Here is a 16,431-nt window from a genome sequence, read left to right as displayed (position 1 = left end):
CGGTTTTACCGTATCAATCTCATCAAAGTGGAGAAAACAGCGTCTTCTCGACATGAACAACACGAACCAAACTCTTCCAGACTCAGACACAACTACAGCGATTGAGGGCGGGGCAAAGAGACGCTGTTCAGCCAATGAAGACCAGAGGTGGGCATTATGCAAATTAGTTACAGTCCTACACAGGTTCAGCAGAAAAGAGAGACTGAATGAACTTCTTTCAGTTCAGAATCGATTCTTTCTTTTAGGAGACAAAAACTTAATTTACTTTGAAACTTTGCCGGCATTTTACGTTCTCAAACAGCTCGATCACACCCTACATGAAAGGAAATATCTGAAAAAGCATAAAGGGGCACTTTAAAGAGACATTAATATTTCTCTACTTTGTAGCTTCACAATTACACTAATACAGGAACGGATGAAGACAGTGTGCAGCAAATATCCCTGCTAAAGTTGGTTGAGAAATACTGTACATTACACTATATTCAGAATAACTTCTATTGTTTATAAAACACACACAGATATGTGCAATAAATAACACCTGAACATAAATAAACGATGAGACAAAAAAGTAACATTTAAATAAATATGTTACACTCAATATTGCACTTGCAGTTATTGTTAAAATGGGTGGAGCCTACATGGAGCTGTCAATCAAAACAGACCAGGCCAATCATCATTAAAGGGTGGAGCTAACATGAAGAACTGTCCAATTCATAGTTTTCAGTCACATGACACATGGAGGGCAAAAAATCCACTGAACTGCAGCACAAGCCTGTTCATTTTAAAGCATTCAGATCACATCTCAAAAGAAAAACAAAAATATGTTAAGAAAATATAATCAGTATTTCAATCACTACAAACAGCAGGACATACTAAAATGCTTCGTTCATGTACAAAAACAGTGAAATTAAGAGATTAAATTCAGTATACAGCTAATTAATCATGCATACTATATACAGACGAGCAGAATGCAACACTCTCAATAGTTTAGTGTTTCTTTATAAAGTGTTTTCTATGGAAAAACGGTGTGTTGCTTTTATATTCTGAGTTCTTCTGCTCGTCTGTGTATAGTATCATAAGATTTATACAGAATTTGATCTTTTAATATCATTACTAGTATATTAGTGTCGATGGAGGAAGGCCTTGTTTTGTCCTCCAGGAGGGCGTTACGTCACGTGATAACTATGATTTAAATTAAAGGTGAAGCATGTCGTTTATGCCGTCATCTGCCGCTGTTCAGCGACACAAACTCAATAAAGGACATGTTGGAGTGAATACATGATCTCTGCATAATAAAGAGGGATATATTTAACATAAACACGAGTTGACCTGCAGGGGTCAGTGCGGATGGACGGGTCGTGGGTTGAGTTTGTCACTGAGTTTCTGAATGAGGATTGACAGCTCTTCTGTGGCCTGAGACTTCTCCTCCAGCAGTTCATATCTCAGGCTGGAGATGTCCTGCTTTATCTCCTTCAGCTCGCCTGCAGATCAAACATCAGGACACAATCCGTCAGGAACATGTGCGGCTAAAATGTACAATGCATTTTTCAAAATCTTTATTTATTCAATGTATTTTGCTTTTAATTATGAGGTGAAATATGTTTTAGTGAGACTCAACTGTACATAAACGTCAACTTCTGAGTATTATTATTACATCATAATCATATTATCATCATTTGATTTTTATGAATCCAGTTGGTTTGTTTTTAACAGTTCCAGAAACCCAAGAATCTCTCAGTAAATCACACGTCACCTTCATTCACTTCGTCGTTCTCTTTGTCCACTTGTGCTTTCAGAACGTAGCGTTTGATCAGACGCTTCATGATTTGCTGTGAGCAGAAAATCAGACAAAAGAGATCAGAGAGAAATCTGCAGTGATGATTCATCATATGAGCGAGAGAAAGTGTGTGTGTGTGTGTGTGTGTGTGTGAGACGACGGTGTTCTTGCCTGATAGCGTGTGGGTTGGTTTAAGATGCTGTTGAAGCTGTGTGAATCTGTCATCTTCATGCTGGACTGAGTGAAGAGGTTCAGCTGCAAACATTGAGAATTATTGATTATTGATAAATACTGATTGACTCGTTCAACTTTTCAGTAGTTGATATCAAAACCAGCAAAATTTCACAACTTTTGATACCACAATCAATCTTAATATGCTAGTAATTTATTAATTCATTAATATCATACATTTAATAGTTGTATAATCAATATAATATTAATATTGAATATCCATTCATCCATTTCAAATCCAAACCCAAACCGCTTGTCCTGAGGGTGATGCTGGAGCCTTAATATTAATTATTTAAATATACATTTAAATATTAATAAACCAAAGCAATGCAATGAAAGCAAATCAATTCAAATAATTAAGTAAACAGTTAATAATAAAAAAAGCAAACAAAAAAAAAATCAAAAGAAATAGAAAACAAAAACAATAGAATAAAGACATGTAAACAGTTTCTCAGGTCTCTGTCAGCAGTTTGAAGTGTTCAATTAAACATTCAGCAATAAATAACATTATCAAATGTAAAATAAAAGATCATATGTAACTTTTGGCCACCAGAGGGCGAAACACACCAGAGAAATCACCAGACTTTCTCAGAGCTGCTGTTATCCTGAACTGAAACTACTAAACATAGTTTTTGATAACTGGAATAAATATGAACAAAAATAAAATATAAATATCACATGAAACACACACACACACACACACACACACACACACACACACACACACACACACACACACACGTATGTATATATATATATATATATATATATATATAGTTTTATTTTAGTTCAAATTTTTATTAGCTTTTATTTTTATATTTTTAGTTTCCATGTCATTGTAGTTTGTAGTACTTTTTTTGTAATTTCATTATGGGCTTTTGTCACTTTCTTAGTCTTTTTATTTCTTTTATTTATTTATTTATTAATTAAAACATTGCTAATTAGGTTTAATTTATTTTTATTTCAGTTTCAGTTTTCATTTACTTCCAGTTAATAACTTTAGAGCTTCACATTAAACGTATTTCAGTTTATTACCAAGACAACATTTCTAAAATTCATTTAGTTTTTTGACTAATATTTGTATTTTATTTTATTTTATTTCAGCTTTATTTCAGTAAACAGAAATGTTTTAATAGCTTTAGCTTCAGTTAATGTTAATAACCCTTAATTATTCTATATTAAAGTTATATATAAAAAAAATAAAACAAAAAAAAAAATTCCAAAAGCACATCATAAAATTATTTAAAAAAAATTACATTTAAAATAAAACTGAAAAAAGCTAATTCAACATAAAAATTATATTTAATTTATACATGACAGGATAAATTATATTAAAATATGTGGTTATAATTTAACTCAATTTATTTTATTTCAGCTTTATTTCAGTAAACAGAAATAGTTTTAGCAATAATAACCCTTTATTATTCTATATTAAAGCTATATATAAATTTTATATATATATATATATATATATATATATATATATATATATATATATATATATAAAAATGATAAAAATACATCATAAAATTACAAAAAAAAAAAAAAAAATTACATTTAAAATAAAACTGAAAAAAGCTCATTCAAAATGATATAACAGTATATAAATGATGCTAAAAGAAAGCTGTTTCTCAGTAGTTCCTGTACAGACGGCCTGTGGTGGTTAAAAATAATATAAATCACAATTTTATGTGGTTCTAATTGAACTCATTCAACATCTGAGAACAGCTCCAGACCAGCCCGTTCAGTCGATGAAGTGATATCTGCCCTGAGGACACAACGATCACCCTTCAGCTCTTCATCAGGGTTTGTTCCCGCTCTTCCTCGCGTCGCATCGATTCTCTCCGCAGGATAAACACGGACAGGAGAATCTGTCCTTTATTCGTGGAAACACTAAAAACCGGTTTTGCTTGAGAAATGTCAATAAGTTAATGACAGAGAGAGGCATTATGTGCTCTTTATTGGACAGATAGATCACTGCGGCTTATTCTCACTGGTCTTATTGAGAATAGAGGAAGATTGATCTAAAATTAATCGTCTTGAGTGAATTATCACAGAGAGAGAGAGAGAGAGAGAGCAGGACGGATGAGAGGAGAGGAGCTTCATCCTTTAAATCTGAATGGAACTGTCACACAAACACACACACACACACACACACACACACACACTCACTCTGGATTTGGAGTTGTCCATGCCCAGCTCCACGTCCTTCTTCAGGCGGCGGCGGCGGCAGCGCAGCAGGTTGATCAGTCTCTTCACACACAGATAGAAGGACTTGGGGCTGGGAACGATGCTGAACGGAGGCGGGAGAGTCTTTCCGTTGTCAAAATACGACAGCCAGAGTTTAGAGCGGGCGAACTTCCACTCCACATCTGCATCGTCCTGAGACAAACAGACAGTTACAAACTCTATTAAACTATTAATCACCTTCACGTAAGAGAGATCAAACACTTTCATAACATGAGGAAGATCATCAGAGCCGGCCGAGAGGATGCTGTATTTATCTTCCACATAAAAGAGTTTACAGTTAAAGGGTTAGTTCACCCAAAAATGAAATTTCTGTCATTAATTACTCACCCTCATGTTGTTCCACACCTGTAAGATCTTCGTTCATCTTCAGAAGACAAGATATTTTTGATGAAATCCAGTCACGTGACTGCAGTGGTTCAACCGTAATGTTATGAAGAGACGAGAATACTTTTTGTGCACAAAAACAAAAAAAGTAACAAATTTGTCTGTCATTCTCATACGTTGTTTTCTTTGAAGCTTCCATGTTTACGACAGAACGCCGGCTCAGTATTGGCCAAAGCTGATCATGTGATCAGCACGACGCATGCATGTGATGCTGATGCAGCCAATAATGAGTCGGCGTTCTGATAATGAACCTGGAAGCGCTGGACGTAAACAACGAATGAGAATGACACAGAAGAGAAGAGATTGTTGAATAAAGTGGTTATTTTTGTTTTGTTTTTGCGCACAAAAAGTATTCTCGTCTCTTCATAACATTAAGGTTGAACCACTGCGATATCTTTAGTTCCTTTCTGGAGCTTGAAAGTGTTGATTATATTGGACGAGTCATAAACCTCTCGGATTTCATCAAAAATATCTTAATTTGTGTTCTGAAGATGAACGAAGGTCTTACAGGTGTGGAACGACATGAGGGAGAGAAATTAATGACAGAAATATGATGTTTGGTTGAACTAACCCTTTAAGAAGTCAATAAACAAGGCAAAATCACTGAATTAACTTGAATTAAGATGCCTATAATCTTATATTTTTTAAGATTTTAAAATAAAAAATGTGATTGATGTTTAATGTAATTTTTTTTTTATTCAACTTAATTTTTTTAAACCAATAAAAAAATAAAAATTAACAGAAAAATTGTTTAAACAATAAATAAGAATGTATTTAAAAAATTAAATTGATTAAAATGATTTTAATGCTCTGAAGCAGTTGAGTGTGAGGATGGTGTCGTCACTGCAGCAGCTGACCCGTCAGTTAGTGACGTTCATTCTTCTGGATTGTTTTGTTTGTAGGTTTGAGTAAGAGTTTCATTTTTGTCTCTCCTCTAGAAATCTGAAGTACGGCTCATCTGCACAAGTGTGATTGCTCAGCGAGAGCCGAAACCCCGTCTGAACGATTACAGTGATCAAGAGCTTCACACACACAGAGATCACTGGACACACAGAGGACACGCTTGATCTGATCCCAGCCGTATTTTTGGCAAAGAAGCCTTTAATGATCTGTAACTCCTGAAAATAAAGATTCTGTGGTTCCATGAGGAATCTTTAACATACATGGAAACTTTCCATCGAACAACAGGTTCTTTAGAGTTTTCTTTGCACTGAGGAAAATGATTCTTTTAAGACCTGATCACTGAAAGGGGAACTGAAAATGGTTCTTCTTTGTCATTCCTAGTGAAAAGGGAATGTTCTCAGAACGTTCTCTCAAAGTTACAACCAAACGTTCTTCCAGTAACGTTAATAGAATGTTCGTTCAAAGTTATCTGGTCTTTGATAATGTTCTCAAAACGTTGTTAATGTTGTGTTTATTTCAGCAAATAATTTACCTCATGCATTCAGTTTAACAGCATTAAATTAATCTTTATAGTTCAACTGAATTGTGCACATGCATTTTAGACACATTATATGTTCTTGTATGGGATGAATTTAGACTATGCATGAATGCATGCACAATTTTCCATGAATTTGATAAATGTAGCAAATATGTTTTACAATCCACAACCAAATGCCTTTCACCATGCGTGTGCAAAATTCTGAATTAAATATGTGCAGCAATTTCTACAAATAGAGAATTTTTTCTGACATACAGATACAAATGTATCATCATTTGCGCATGCAACAAAGAAGATGTGCGTTTGTGGATCAGGTGTCACGTGTGTGTGTGTGTGTGTGTGTGTGTGTGTGTGTGTGTGTGTGTGTGTGTGTGTGTGTGTGTGTGTGTGTGTGTGTGTGTGTGTGTGTGTGTGTGTGCGTGTTGTGAAATGCTTGAAAACAGTGAAAAGTCTCTAAATCCAAATGAATCAAATGAGATTGACTCAGAAAAGACGATATCAAGTTCATGGATAACTGTGCATGCATTCATTAATCATTGTATAATTTCATCCCATATTTTTTCTCCCAGCATGCAGTAAACACACATCCTTGAATGAGCAGCTTTTCTGCCGTATTTCATTCAGCTACTCAGATAATGTCAGTATGAGACATTTGGAAATGTGTCAATGTCAATGTGACAATGTAAAATGAGTCAGAGCTATAGAAATGTATCCTAATAATTTCTTAAGCAAAGCTTGTTCTCGCTGTAGCTCTAAACTTGTGCAGTACGCTTTCGTCCAGATGTAATGTAATGATAAATAATGATAGAACTTTAACAGTGATGTCCAGACCAAACAAAATATGATAGAAAATTAATAGTTTATATATGATTTACCTCATTTACTGGTTAAATTCACCCCAACATTATTTATAACTCATTCATAGAATGTTTCCTTCACTTTTTAAATGTTACAACTTGTTTCAGAACATTCCGAGAACATTCAAAAGTAACATTTCCATAATATTTACACAATGATGAAACGGAATGTTCACATAACCAAGCAAAACATTTTAAAAACTGGACGTTTGTTTTTAACATTCAAAGAACATTTACAAACAACTTAATGGGAACATTAGCAAAACGTTCTTAGAAGATATTTGTGTTAACTGGAACCTTCATTTTTAAGAATGTATGATAAATGATGAATTTGTTCTCAAGTTTCATTTTGGCTCAGTATCGGCGCTGGTGATCTGAAGTAATCTTGATCTTCATTCAGGTGAAATCAGAGCGTGTGAAGGTAACTCACCTCTATCTCCTGGTACGAGCTGTTGATCATGGCGATGAGCATGTTGAGCAGAACCACCACCATGGTAACGTTGTAGATCCCGTACAGCACATAGCCGATGTTCTCGATAAACTTATGATCGTATTTCAGAACCACAGAGGACACTTCAGACAGCCCGAATATGGACCAGAAGAGCGTTTTGAAACTCTCCTCAACCCTGTGAACACAGACACCAGATCAGAGTCAGCGAGAAGCTTCAGAAACACAGTGATGAGACGCTCTGCAGGAGAAAACAGGAGATTGAACATGTTTTAGTTGACAATTACAACACTGTTTCATGATGACTTTAAATATGAACTTGTTTAGCGGACAGTGTGAGTAAAAAAACTCCTGGTTCATTAATTTTGCTTTGGAAAAACACACTCAATTACAGTAACATGACACACTGCATTAGAGTAACGCTCAACGCTTCAGCACATGCAGCACTTTTACATTAAATCCGCAGGCGCTCCAGACAACGGGATGAAATCTTCTGGGATAGTAAATGTCTGGAGACTAGAGAAGGAAAATGACAGCAATGCAAATCTATTTTTCCTCCCTGGAGATCAGCTGTGAAAATGAAGATTCTCTCACACGGACACAAGAATGATGTGCTGAAGGAAACTCTGATGTTAGAGCACACACACACACACACACACACACACACACACACACACACACACACACTGACTTGTCAGGCTTGTTTCCTCTCTTCTCGATCGCTGTGAAACAAACCTCATCCTGTTGGACTCACTCAGCTGTGAAATGAGCTCAGCTCTCTCTGGTTCATCTCACAGCACTGACACTACTGTATCTGACTGACTGACCGCGGCTCCTGTGTTTGAGTTCAGCAGATGACCGGCTTACACAAAATACACAATTACTGTGGCAGGATGAGGAACATACTCTAAAAAGCTGATAAAAAAAGGTAAAATTCATATATATATATATATATATATATATATATATATATATATATATATATATATATATATATATATATATATATATATATATATATATATATATATATATATATATATAAAATGTAATTAATTTTTTTAGATAATCTTAATTTTAAAATAAAAAAAATCTTTGTTTATTTGCTAAAAATTAAACTTAATTAAAATCATTACAATAAATACAAATTATATAAATGTAATATATATTCTTTGTATTTATTGTAATGATTTTTAAATCAAGTTGATTTTTATTTTAAAATAAAAAAAATTAACTAAGTTCACTAAATTTGTATTTAGTACTTATTAAATTTGTAATTTAGTATTCTCTACAATAATTACAGTAAAAACAATAGAATTTCAAGTAAAAAATAATAAAACGTTTTTTAAAATCATTACAAAATAAATACAAACATAAATAATAAATAATTTAAAAATATATATATAAAAAATAAAAATAATACAAATTTAAAATTTTCATTTTTTAAAAAGATTTAAAAGATAATTATAATAATTAAAATCCACTTAGAAAATATTTTTAAAAATCATTTAAAATTCCAATAATATAAATATTTTTTTTATTTTTTAACTTTAAAATAATAAAATTAAAAAATTAATAAAAATGTTAAAATATTTTAAAAATATTCTTTTTTTAAAATATTTAAAAAATAATTATAATAAATAAAATCCACTTAAATCCACTTGGAAAATATATTTTTTAAATCATTAACAAAAATCAATTCCAAAAATGTCAATTAAAAAAATAATAATAATATTTTTTTTTACAAAAAGTATGCTATTTTAAAAAAAAATAGAATAAAAAAATTGCAAAATATTTTTAAAAATTAAAAACAATTAAAAATCATTTTCAGATTTTTTTTGTAGAACTAATTGCTTTACAGTTTTTTACAGACGCTAGGACACATTTCTCAATACTTAGGTCACTTTTGCAAAACTCTTCACACAGTGAGCACAACAGAAGTCTATGTGTGCTAAACTGAGGATCAATTATCATTGTTTTGGCACAAAATGCATTCAATGAATACATCTCTCAAATTTCATGAATTCTTTTCTCACTCAGACACAACAACTGCCAAAACTCTTTGTACGTACAGACCAATTTGCACATGCATACTGTTTTCAAAACTGTTAAACTTATGTTCAAAACAATAACATCATACAAAACTCAATAAGACAGCAATTTGCTACATTCCTACAGTAATATTTTAATGAAATATATTTTAAATCTTAAAATCAAATGCTATAAAAACAATTGAATTGTATCTGTATCAGTGGATGGTGTGTATACAAATTCTTGTATTTTGGAATTATACAAAAAATATAAAAATAAATAAACGACATAAAATATTGACGAATTCTGCATCATGTCTGATTCATTCCAGTACCATATATTGCAGTGAATCATAAACAGAGATGTGTCCTTGTTTTACACAAGAAAACATTGTATAATGCTGCATGTTGTTAGTGTTTTTCAGGTCATTGTATTGTGGGTGACAAAGTGTGTTTGTCAGCTGTCAACCTTTGCTAGTGTTCTGAAAGAATGAGTTGATCTGAGACCTGAATACAGTGTTTTGGTAGTTGTAGTACATTTTAAATGTGAAATTAACTGCTTTGCCAAGATGAAAGTTGGTTAGGAGAACTGTGTGAAGAGTTTTGCAAAAGTGGCCTATGTATTGAGAAATGTGTCCTAGCGTCTGTAAAAAACTGTAAAGTATTTAGAAATATGTTAAGTGTTTCAGGATGGTCGACTAGTAATTGCAACAGATGACTATGTGATTTTTTGAGGTTGACTAGTTTGTTTATCTGGATTGTTTGGTTGTTTTAGCTGTAACAGTGTTTAGCACAAGACATGACATGACCTATTTACCTCAACTACTGAGTTTTAAAAATATATAGTTATGCACATCCCTGAGCGTAGATATTTGTGTCAAGTAATGTTTCTTCAAACAATATGTTTCAGAACATGGACACTGACAAAAAACAATAGGATTTACTTTAAAACAATTTTCTTTTAAAAATCGCTAGTACATTTTCCAAGTAATTACAAAGAAACAGCATGTGACGCATTGACTTAAACAAGAAATTTAGAAAGTACAAGAAACAAGAAAGCAGAAAGAATGCAATAGTATTTTCTCGTAAAACACTCCAATAATCTTAGTTTTATTCATTAATTTGTAATAATCATATTTTACAGTTTATGTCACTCACGTGGTGAAGGCGGGGTTAACCTTTGCCCCCAGATAGTAGGAGTAGAGGATGAACATGCCGATCATGAATGCGAGGAAGACCATGATGAAGAGGACCATGAACTTGAAGATGTCCTTCACCGTTCGCCCCAGCGAGATCTGCAGCGGCCCGAAGCTCTCGTTGGCCGGCAGGATGTAGGCGATCCGGGAGAAGCTCAGGACCACGGCGATGGCGTACAGACCCTCGGAGATCAGCTGAGGATCCGACGGGAGCCACTTATCTCTCGCTGAAAGAAACACAAATCACACGTGATGAACAGATGGGTGCAGTTTTAGTTTTGCCTTCCAATGAGCTGAAATAAATCATTCTGAATTTATTGATGTTAATGTTTATTTTGTTTCAAGTAACAAAAATGCTTTTTAAAGGTTTTAGTTAACGATTGCTGTCTAATAGTACGAGGTTAATCAAAGGTTAAATCCTTTAACTCAGTCTTGATCAATCATTTACTATGGTGAGCACAGCAATCAGCAAATCCTTTCATGTCGAAAAATTCAGTGCATTTAATCACAATACTGCCAAAACTCATGTATGCTTCAGTGATTTAAGACACTCAGAGTCACTGCAGATTCTCCTCACCGTAGGTGTAATATCTGACGTCCGGCGGCAGCGTGACCAGCGACAGGTCTGGAGCGTGGATATTCTCATCCACATACTCCTGGGCTTTCATGGCCTGCATGAAGGCGAAAAACCGGGCGGTGAACGCTGCGATGAAGATGGAGAGCATGCCGAAGTCCAGAACGTTCCAGAGCTGCATGACGTATTCCCTCGGCCCCTCCGTCCACAGCTCTTTACACTCCGACCACATCATTCCTGCAGGAACGCAGTGAAGGTCAGCCATGAATTATCATTATCAGCTGTCAGTATGGGGTGCTTGAAATAGAAAGAAACTTAAACTAAACTGTTTCTTGTGATGAACGCTTAACTCAAGCAATTCAAACGTCTCTTCAAACATTTAATGAATGCTGAATGATGTTCTTCCTCAGCATTTCTGTCTCTTTTCCAGCATAAATATTTAATCATTCTTAAATCAAGATAAATTTACTGGAGAAGCAAAATGAATGAAGATAATAAATGTTATTTTCTAGTTTTCATATTGAGATACGAGGAGATGAGATTAGAGATGAGGGAGAGATAAAGAGACAGAGAGAATTATTCAGACAATCAAAGAGCTGCAGAATTACAGCATGATGGAGCCTCAGCGAATTCTGTTAAATGAACTTCATTTGCCTTTTACTTTAATTTTTAATCTAGGTTAGAAGTATCAAGTAATACTTCAGAATCCAAGAATCCAAGTAATACTTCAGTCAGTTCAATCAGACAATGAAAGCATGCTGGGATATAGAGAGGTGATTTCATCTCCAAAACTATAAATTACTTCACCAGACTCCCACGAGAGAAGCCATCGGACTGAGAACAGTGACAGGAGCTGGAGCTGAAGAGAGAAGGTCAGGGTGTGTGTTCAGAAGGGTCAGACTGAGCCTCAACCATCACCACAATATGATTAAACTTCCACACACACACTCCTCATGTTACACTCGTACGAGCACGATGATCACATTCGGCACTTCGATGGAACATCCTGAACGCACACTGTGACCGAACGTTCCAGAAACGCACTACGAACGAACATTCCAAACGCACACTTTGACAAACAAACATTCCGAACACACACTTTGATTGAATGAACAAACATTCCGAACACACACTTTGACAAACGAACATTCCAAACACACACTTTGACAAACGAACATTCCAAACACACACTTTGACAAACAAACATTCCGAACACACACTTTGAATAAATGAACGAACATTCCGAATACACACTTTGAACGAACATTCCAAACACACACTTTGACAAACAAACATTCCGAACACACACTTTGAATAAATGAACGAACATTCCGAATACACACTTTGAACGAACATTCCAAACACACACTTTGACAAACAAACATTCCGAACACACACTTTGAATAAATGAACGAACATTCCGAATACACACTTTGAACGAACATTCCAAACACACACTTTGAATGAACGAACATTCCAAACACACACTTTGAATGAACATTCCAAATGAACTTCGAACGAACATTCTGAACACACACTTCGACGAACGAACATTCCAAATACAATTTGGCGAACAAACATTCCAAACACACTTCGACGAATGAACATTCCAAACACACACTTCGAATGAACAAACATCCTAAATACAAACTTCAAACGGACATTCCAAACATACACTTTGATGAACGAACATTCCAAACACACACTTTGACAAACAAACATTCCAAATGAACTTTGAACGAACATTCCAAACACACACTTCAAATGAACATTCCAAACACACACTTTGAATGAATGAACAAACATTCCAAACACACACTTTGACGGAACATTCTAAATGAACTTCGAACGAACATTCTGAACACACACTTTGAATGAATGAACAAACATTCCAAACACACACTTTGACAAATGAACATTCCAAACAATGAACTTTGACAAACAAACATTCTGAACACACACTTTGATGAACGAACATTCCAAACACACACTTTGACGAATGAACATTCCAAACACACACTTTGACGGAACATTCTAAATGAACTTCGAACGAACATTCTGAACACACACTTTGATGAACGAACATTCCAAACACACACTTTGACGGAACATTCTAAATGAACTTCGAACGAACATTCTGAACACACACTCTGACGAACGAACATTCCAAACACACACTTTGACGGAACATTCTAAATGAACTTCGAACGAACATTCTGAACACACACTTTGATGAACGAACATTCCAAACACACACTTTGACGAACGAACATTCCAAACACACACTTTGACGAATGAACATTCCAAACACACACTTTGACGAATGAACATTCCAAACACACACTTTGACGAATGAACATTCCAAACACACACTTTGACGAATGAACATTCCAAACACACACTTTGACGAATGAACATTCCAAACACACACTTCGAATGAACATTCTGAACACACACTTCAAACGAACATTCTAAACAAAAAACGAACATCCTGAACTAATAATGCACCAGCATTCTGACCATTTCATTCTCTCCATCCATCTTTATACGTCAAAATAAACAAAGACATGCAGGAATACTAATCTCAGTTTGGTGTGCGCACCAATACGACAGGAAACAAGGAACTGTGAGTCTTTCAATGGAAACAAAATTGACAATTCTTATTTTATTATGGAATTTTGCAGTATTTATTATTAATGATTTATCGGTGCACATCACTAACGGACTCCACGCATGGTCACTTCCACAATCCAAGCAGGTTCGATCGGTTAACACACTCAGCAGTGAGGATGGCCTTTTCACGCTAACATGTCAAATGTGTCATCATTTTCTGAAAGCCTGTCACTCTGCTACTATCACGGTGGAAACCAAACAACACTTGTGGATTTTTGCACCATGCAAGAGAACAAGTCACATGTCATGAATAATTAAGAGGCACTGCAGCAAAATCCTGTGATTCTGACTCAAACCTGGAAGATGAAAACATTAAAAATCTCTAAACGTACTGCTTTCTTCTTAAAACAGATGCAAAAATCATGTGCAACACGTATCTGTTTCAGCAGCTAAGGGCTTCCTCTGCTTCAGCATCTCATCCTGATTGAAACAGCCAAACATTTTCTTACACCAGATGTAATGAGGTGCGCTCAGTGTGGCTGAACTCTCTGAACCACAAACCAAACGGGAAAATGTTCTGAACTCAATTCAGTCTGTGGTTAGCCCTCTCAATGATGCATTGCCCGCGAAAAGCCTCACATTACTGGATCCATTTCACAATACGACAATGATGAATGAACACGCCTCCTTGTGAATGGCTAAAAAATGATATGCTGAACAAAGCTTGTTTGCTTGCTTTTTTGTTTCTTGAAGAGAGTGTGAAACTGTGCCTTCCTGAACGATAAGATACTAGATTCACTACAGTCAAGATGCAATACATGAACTCATAAAGGCTTTTAACGAGGAATACATTTTAATATATAACTGGTGGAAAATATTTAACAAATGGTTACATTACTGTTTCAAAGCAGGTTAGAAAACTGTTCACTGTTCTGGAAACAGATGAGCAATGGTCGTTCATGCTACTAAAAACTGTAGTAATGTTAGTAGTGTTTAGTAAGTTATTGCCCAGAACTGGTCAGGGAGGAAATGAGTGTTTAAGAAAACATGATTTTCAGTCAATTCAGAGGCTCTAATCCACTCAAACTCTCTCTCTCTCTGTGTCAGTCTCTTCAGGACAAAACGATTGAAAGGTTCATTGATCATCCTGCTTTGGTCCTCGACTGAGGAACTCTGACAGTGCAGGAAATAAATGTATTAGTCTCTTAATGAAATATCCTATATTACTAAAACTGACCAAATTTTGTATACATGAAAGAACAGTCACAAATCAGATCTCTTCAATATCTCAACTGTTTCTCCTAGCCAGTAAATTTCTCATCAGATGTCTAAATGTAGGTGTACAGAGGGATATTATGATCATATACATGAAATAATATTAATTACAAAAGTGGTGCATTACCTGCTACCCAGACCATGATCAGTATTTCTGTCCACGAGAACTGTGTGGTCTTGACTCTGAAGATCTGCAGCGGGTAGTCGGTTACGGTGACGTTGGGAAGGGTGGTGATGCCTTCAAACCGATCGGACGCATTGAACACCAGCAGACACAGGAAGATGATAAAGGAGGCCGCGTGAGCAACAAACTTCATAAAAGGACTGCGTAGCATTTTACCAAGCTAAAAAAACATGGAAAAGATCAACAAATATGTTTAAACACAAACCCAGACTCTCTACATTGGAAAAAAAAAAAATATGTAGGATTTACTTTTCAAAACACTTTTCACTCACAGAAATTGCTAGTGAATTTTACAATTTCATGGAAACACCAAGTAACACATTGAAGCTACAAAATACAACTAAAATGGACTGATAAAGGAAGAGTAGGAGGTGTAATCTGACAATGCCCAACAACGCCATTGGTTCAGAGCGCTGTCAATCACTGCCTGATTCAATTCCCACTACTGGCTGTAAATTTGACAAATGCAAACACCGTTGGATCAGAGTCAATGCTTTGGCAATGTAAAGCCTTTTTACAAAGCCAATAAAGCTAAAAATTAATATTTAATAATGTCTAAATATATATCCAAATGCAAAACCTAATACAAGTTATTACAGTATGTCTGAAAACAATGTTCCCAGCAATAGGGAATACACAGCCCTGTTCATACTTAAGGCTAAACAGCCATCTAGTTTTTACAACATGGTATTACAGATGATAAATGATGCATAATTTAAAAGTAAATATTTAGTAAAAATACAAATTATTAAAAAAAATGAAAATTGTATTGAACTAATAGGAATACGCTTATTGTATATAAGCCAGTATTATATCTGATAGATTCTTGATAGGTTTTGTGAGATTCAAGCTTTTAAAAGCCTCTTACCCTACTGCACGGGGCGAACCAATACCCCACAGCCAGCAGAGGGAGTCCCAGCGCCACGACCAAAACCACCAGACACTTGACAGCAGTGGTTTGCTCCCGAAGACCAGACAGATTCTCATACCAGATCGTCAACAACTGCTGCTGACAGTTCGGATGAGCCACAAACTGAAGAGAGAGAGACAGATTAATGGTATCATTAACATTTACTCTACAGTTCAAAAGTTTGGGGTCAGTGTTTTTTATATTTTTATTTAGCAAAGATGCATTTATATTTATCAAAAGTGACAGTAAAGACATTTATAA

The 16,431-nt window shown here is 34.9% G+C and overlaps 1 protein-coding gene across 1 annotated transcript in view; it reads right to left on the bottom strand.

The window, feature by feature from the left end:
• Nucleotides 1-1,148: 1,148 nt before the first annotated feature.
• Nucleotides 1,149-16,431, bottom strand: part of trpc3 (transient receptor potential cation channel, subfamily C, member 3) — a 34,678-nt gene continuing 19,395 nt past the window's right edge. Inside the window, exons 4-12 of the mRNA XM_067383997.1 lie at nucleotides 16,129-16,293; nucleotides 15,204-15,420; nucleotides 11,192-11,425; nucleotides 10,577-10,841; nucleotides 7,371-7,566; nucleotides 4,181-4,390; nucleotides 1,949-2,032; nucleotides 1,754-1,829; nucleotides 1,149-1,481 (exon numbers count right to left, since the gene is read on the bottom strand). Coding sequence (XP_067240098.1) covers nucleotides 1,339-1,481; nucleotides 1,754-1,829; nucleotides 1,949-2,032; nucleotides 4,181-4,390; nucleotides 7,371-7,566; nucleotides 10,577-10,841; nucleotides 11,192-11,425; nucleotides 15,204-15,420; nucleotides 16,129-16,293 — 1,590 coding nt within the window. The 3' untranslated portion in view covers nucleotides 1,149-1,338. The remainder of the gene's footprint in view (nucleotides 1,482-1,753; nucleotides 1,830-1,948; nucleotides 2,033-4,180; nucleotides 4,391-7,370; nucleotides 7,567-10,576; nucleotides 10,842-11,191; nucleotides 11,426-15,203; nucleotides 15,421-16,128; nucleotides 16,294-16,431) is intronic.

The sequence above is a fragment of the Chanodichthys erythropterus genome, chromosome 1, assembly GCF_024489055.1.
Source record: "Chanodichthys erythropterus isolate Z2021 chromosome 1, ASM2448905v1, whole genome shotgun sequence".
Classification (NCBI taxonomy): Eukaryota; Metazoa; Chordata; class Actinopteri; order Cypriniformes; family Xenocyprididae; genus Chanodichthys; species Chanodichthys erythropterus.
The sequence above is the reverse complement of the archived record's forward strand: the minus strand, read 5'-3'. Positions and strand labels throughout refer to the sequence as shown.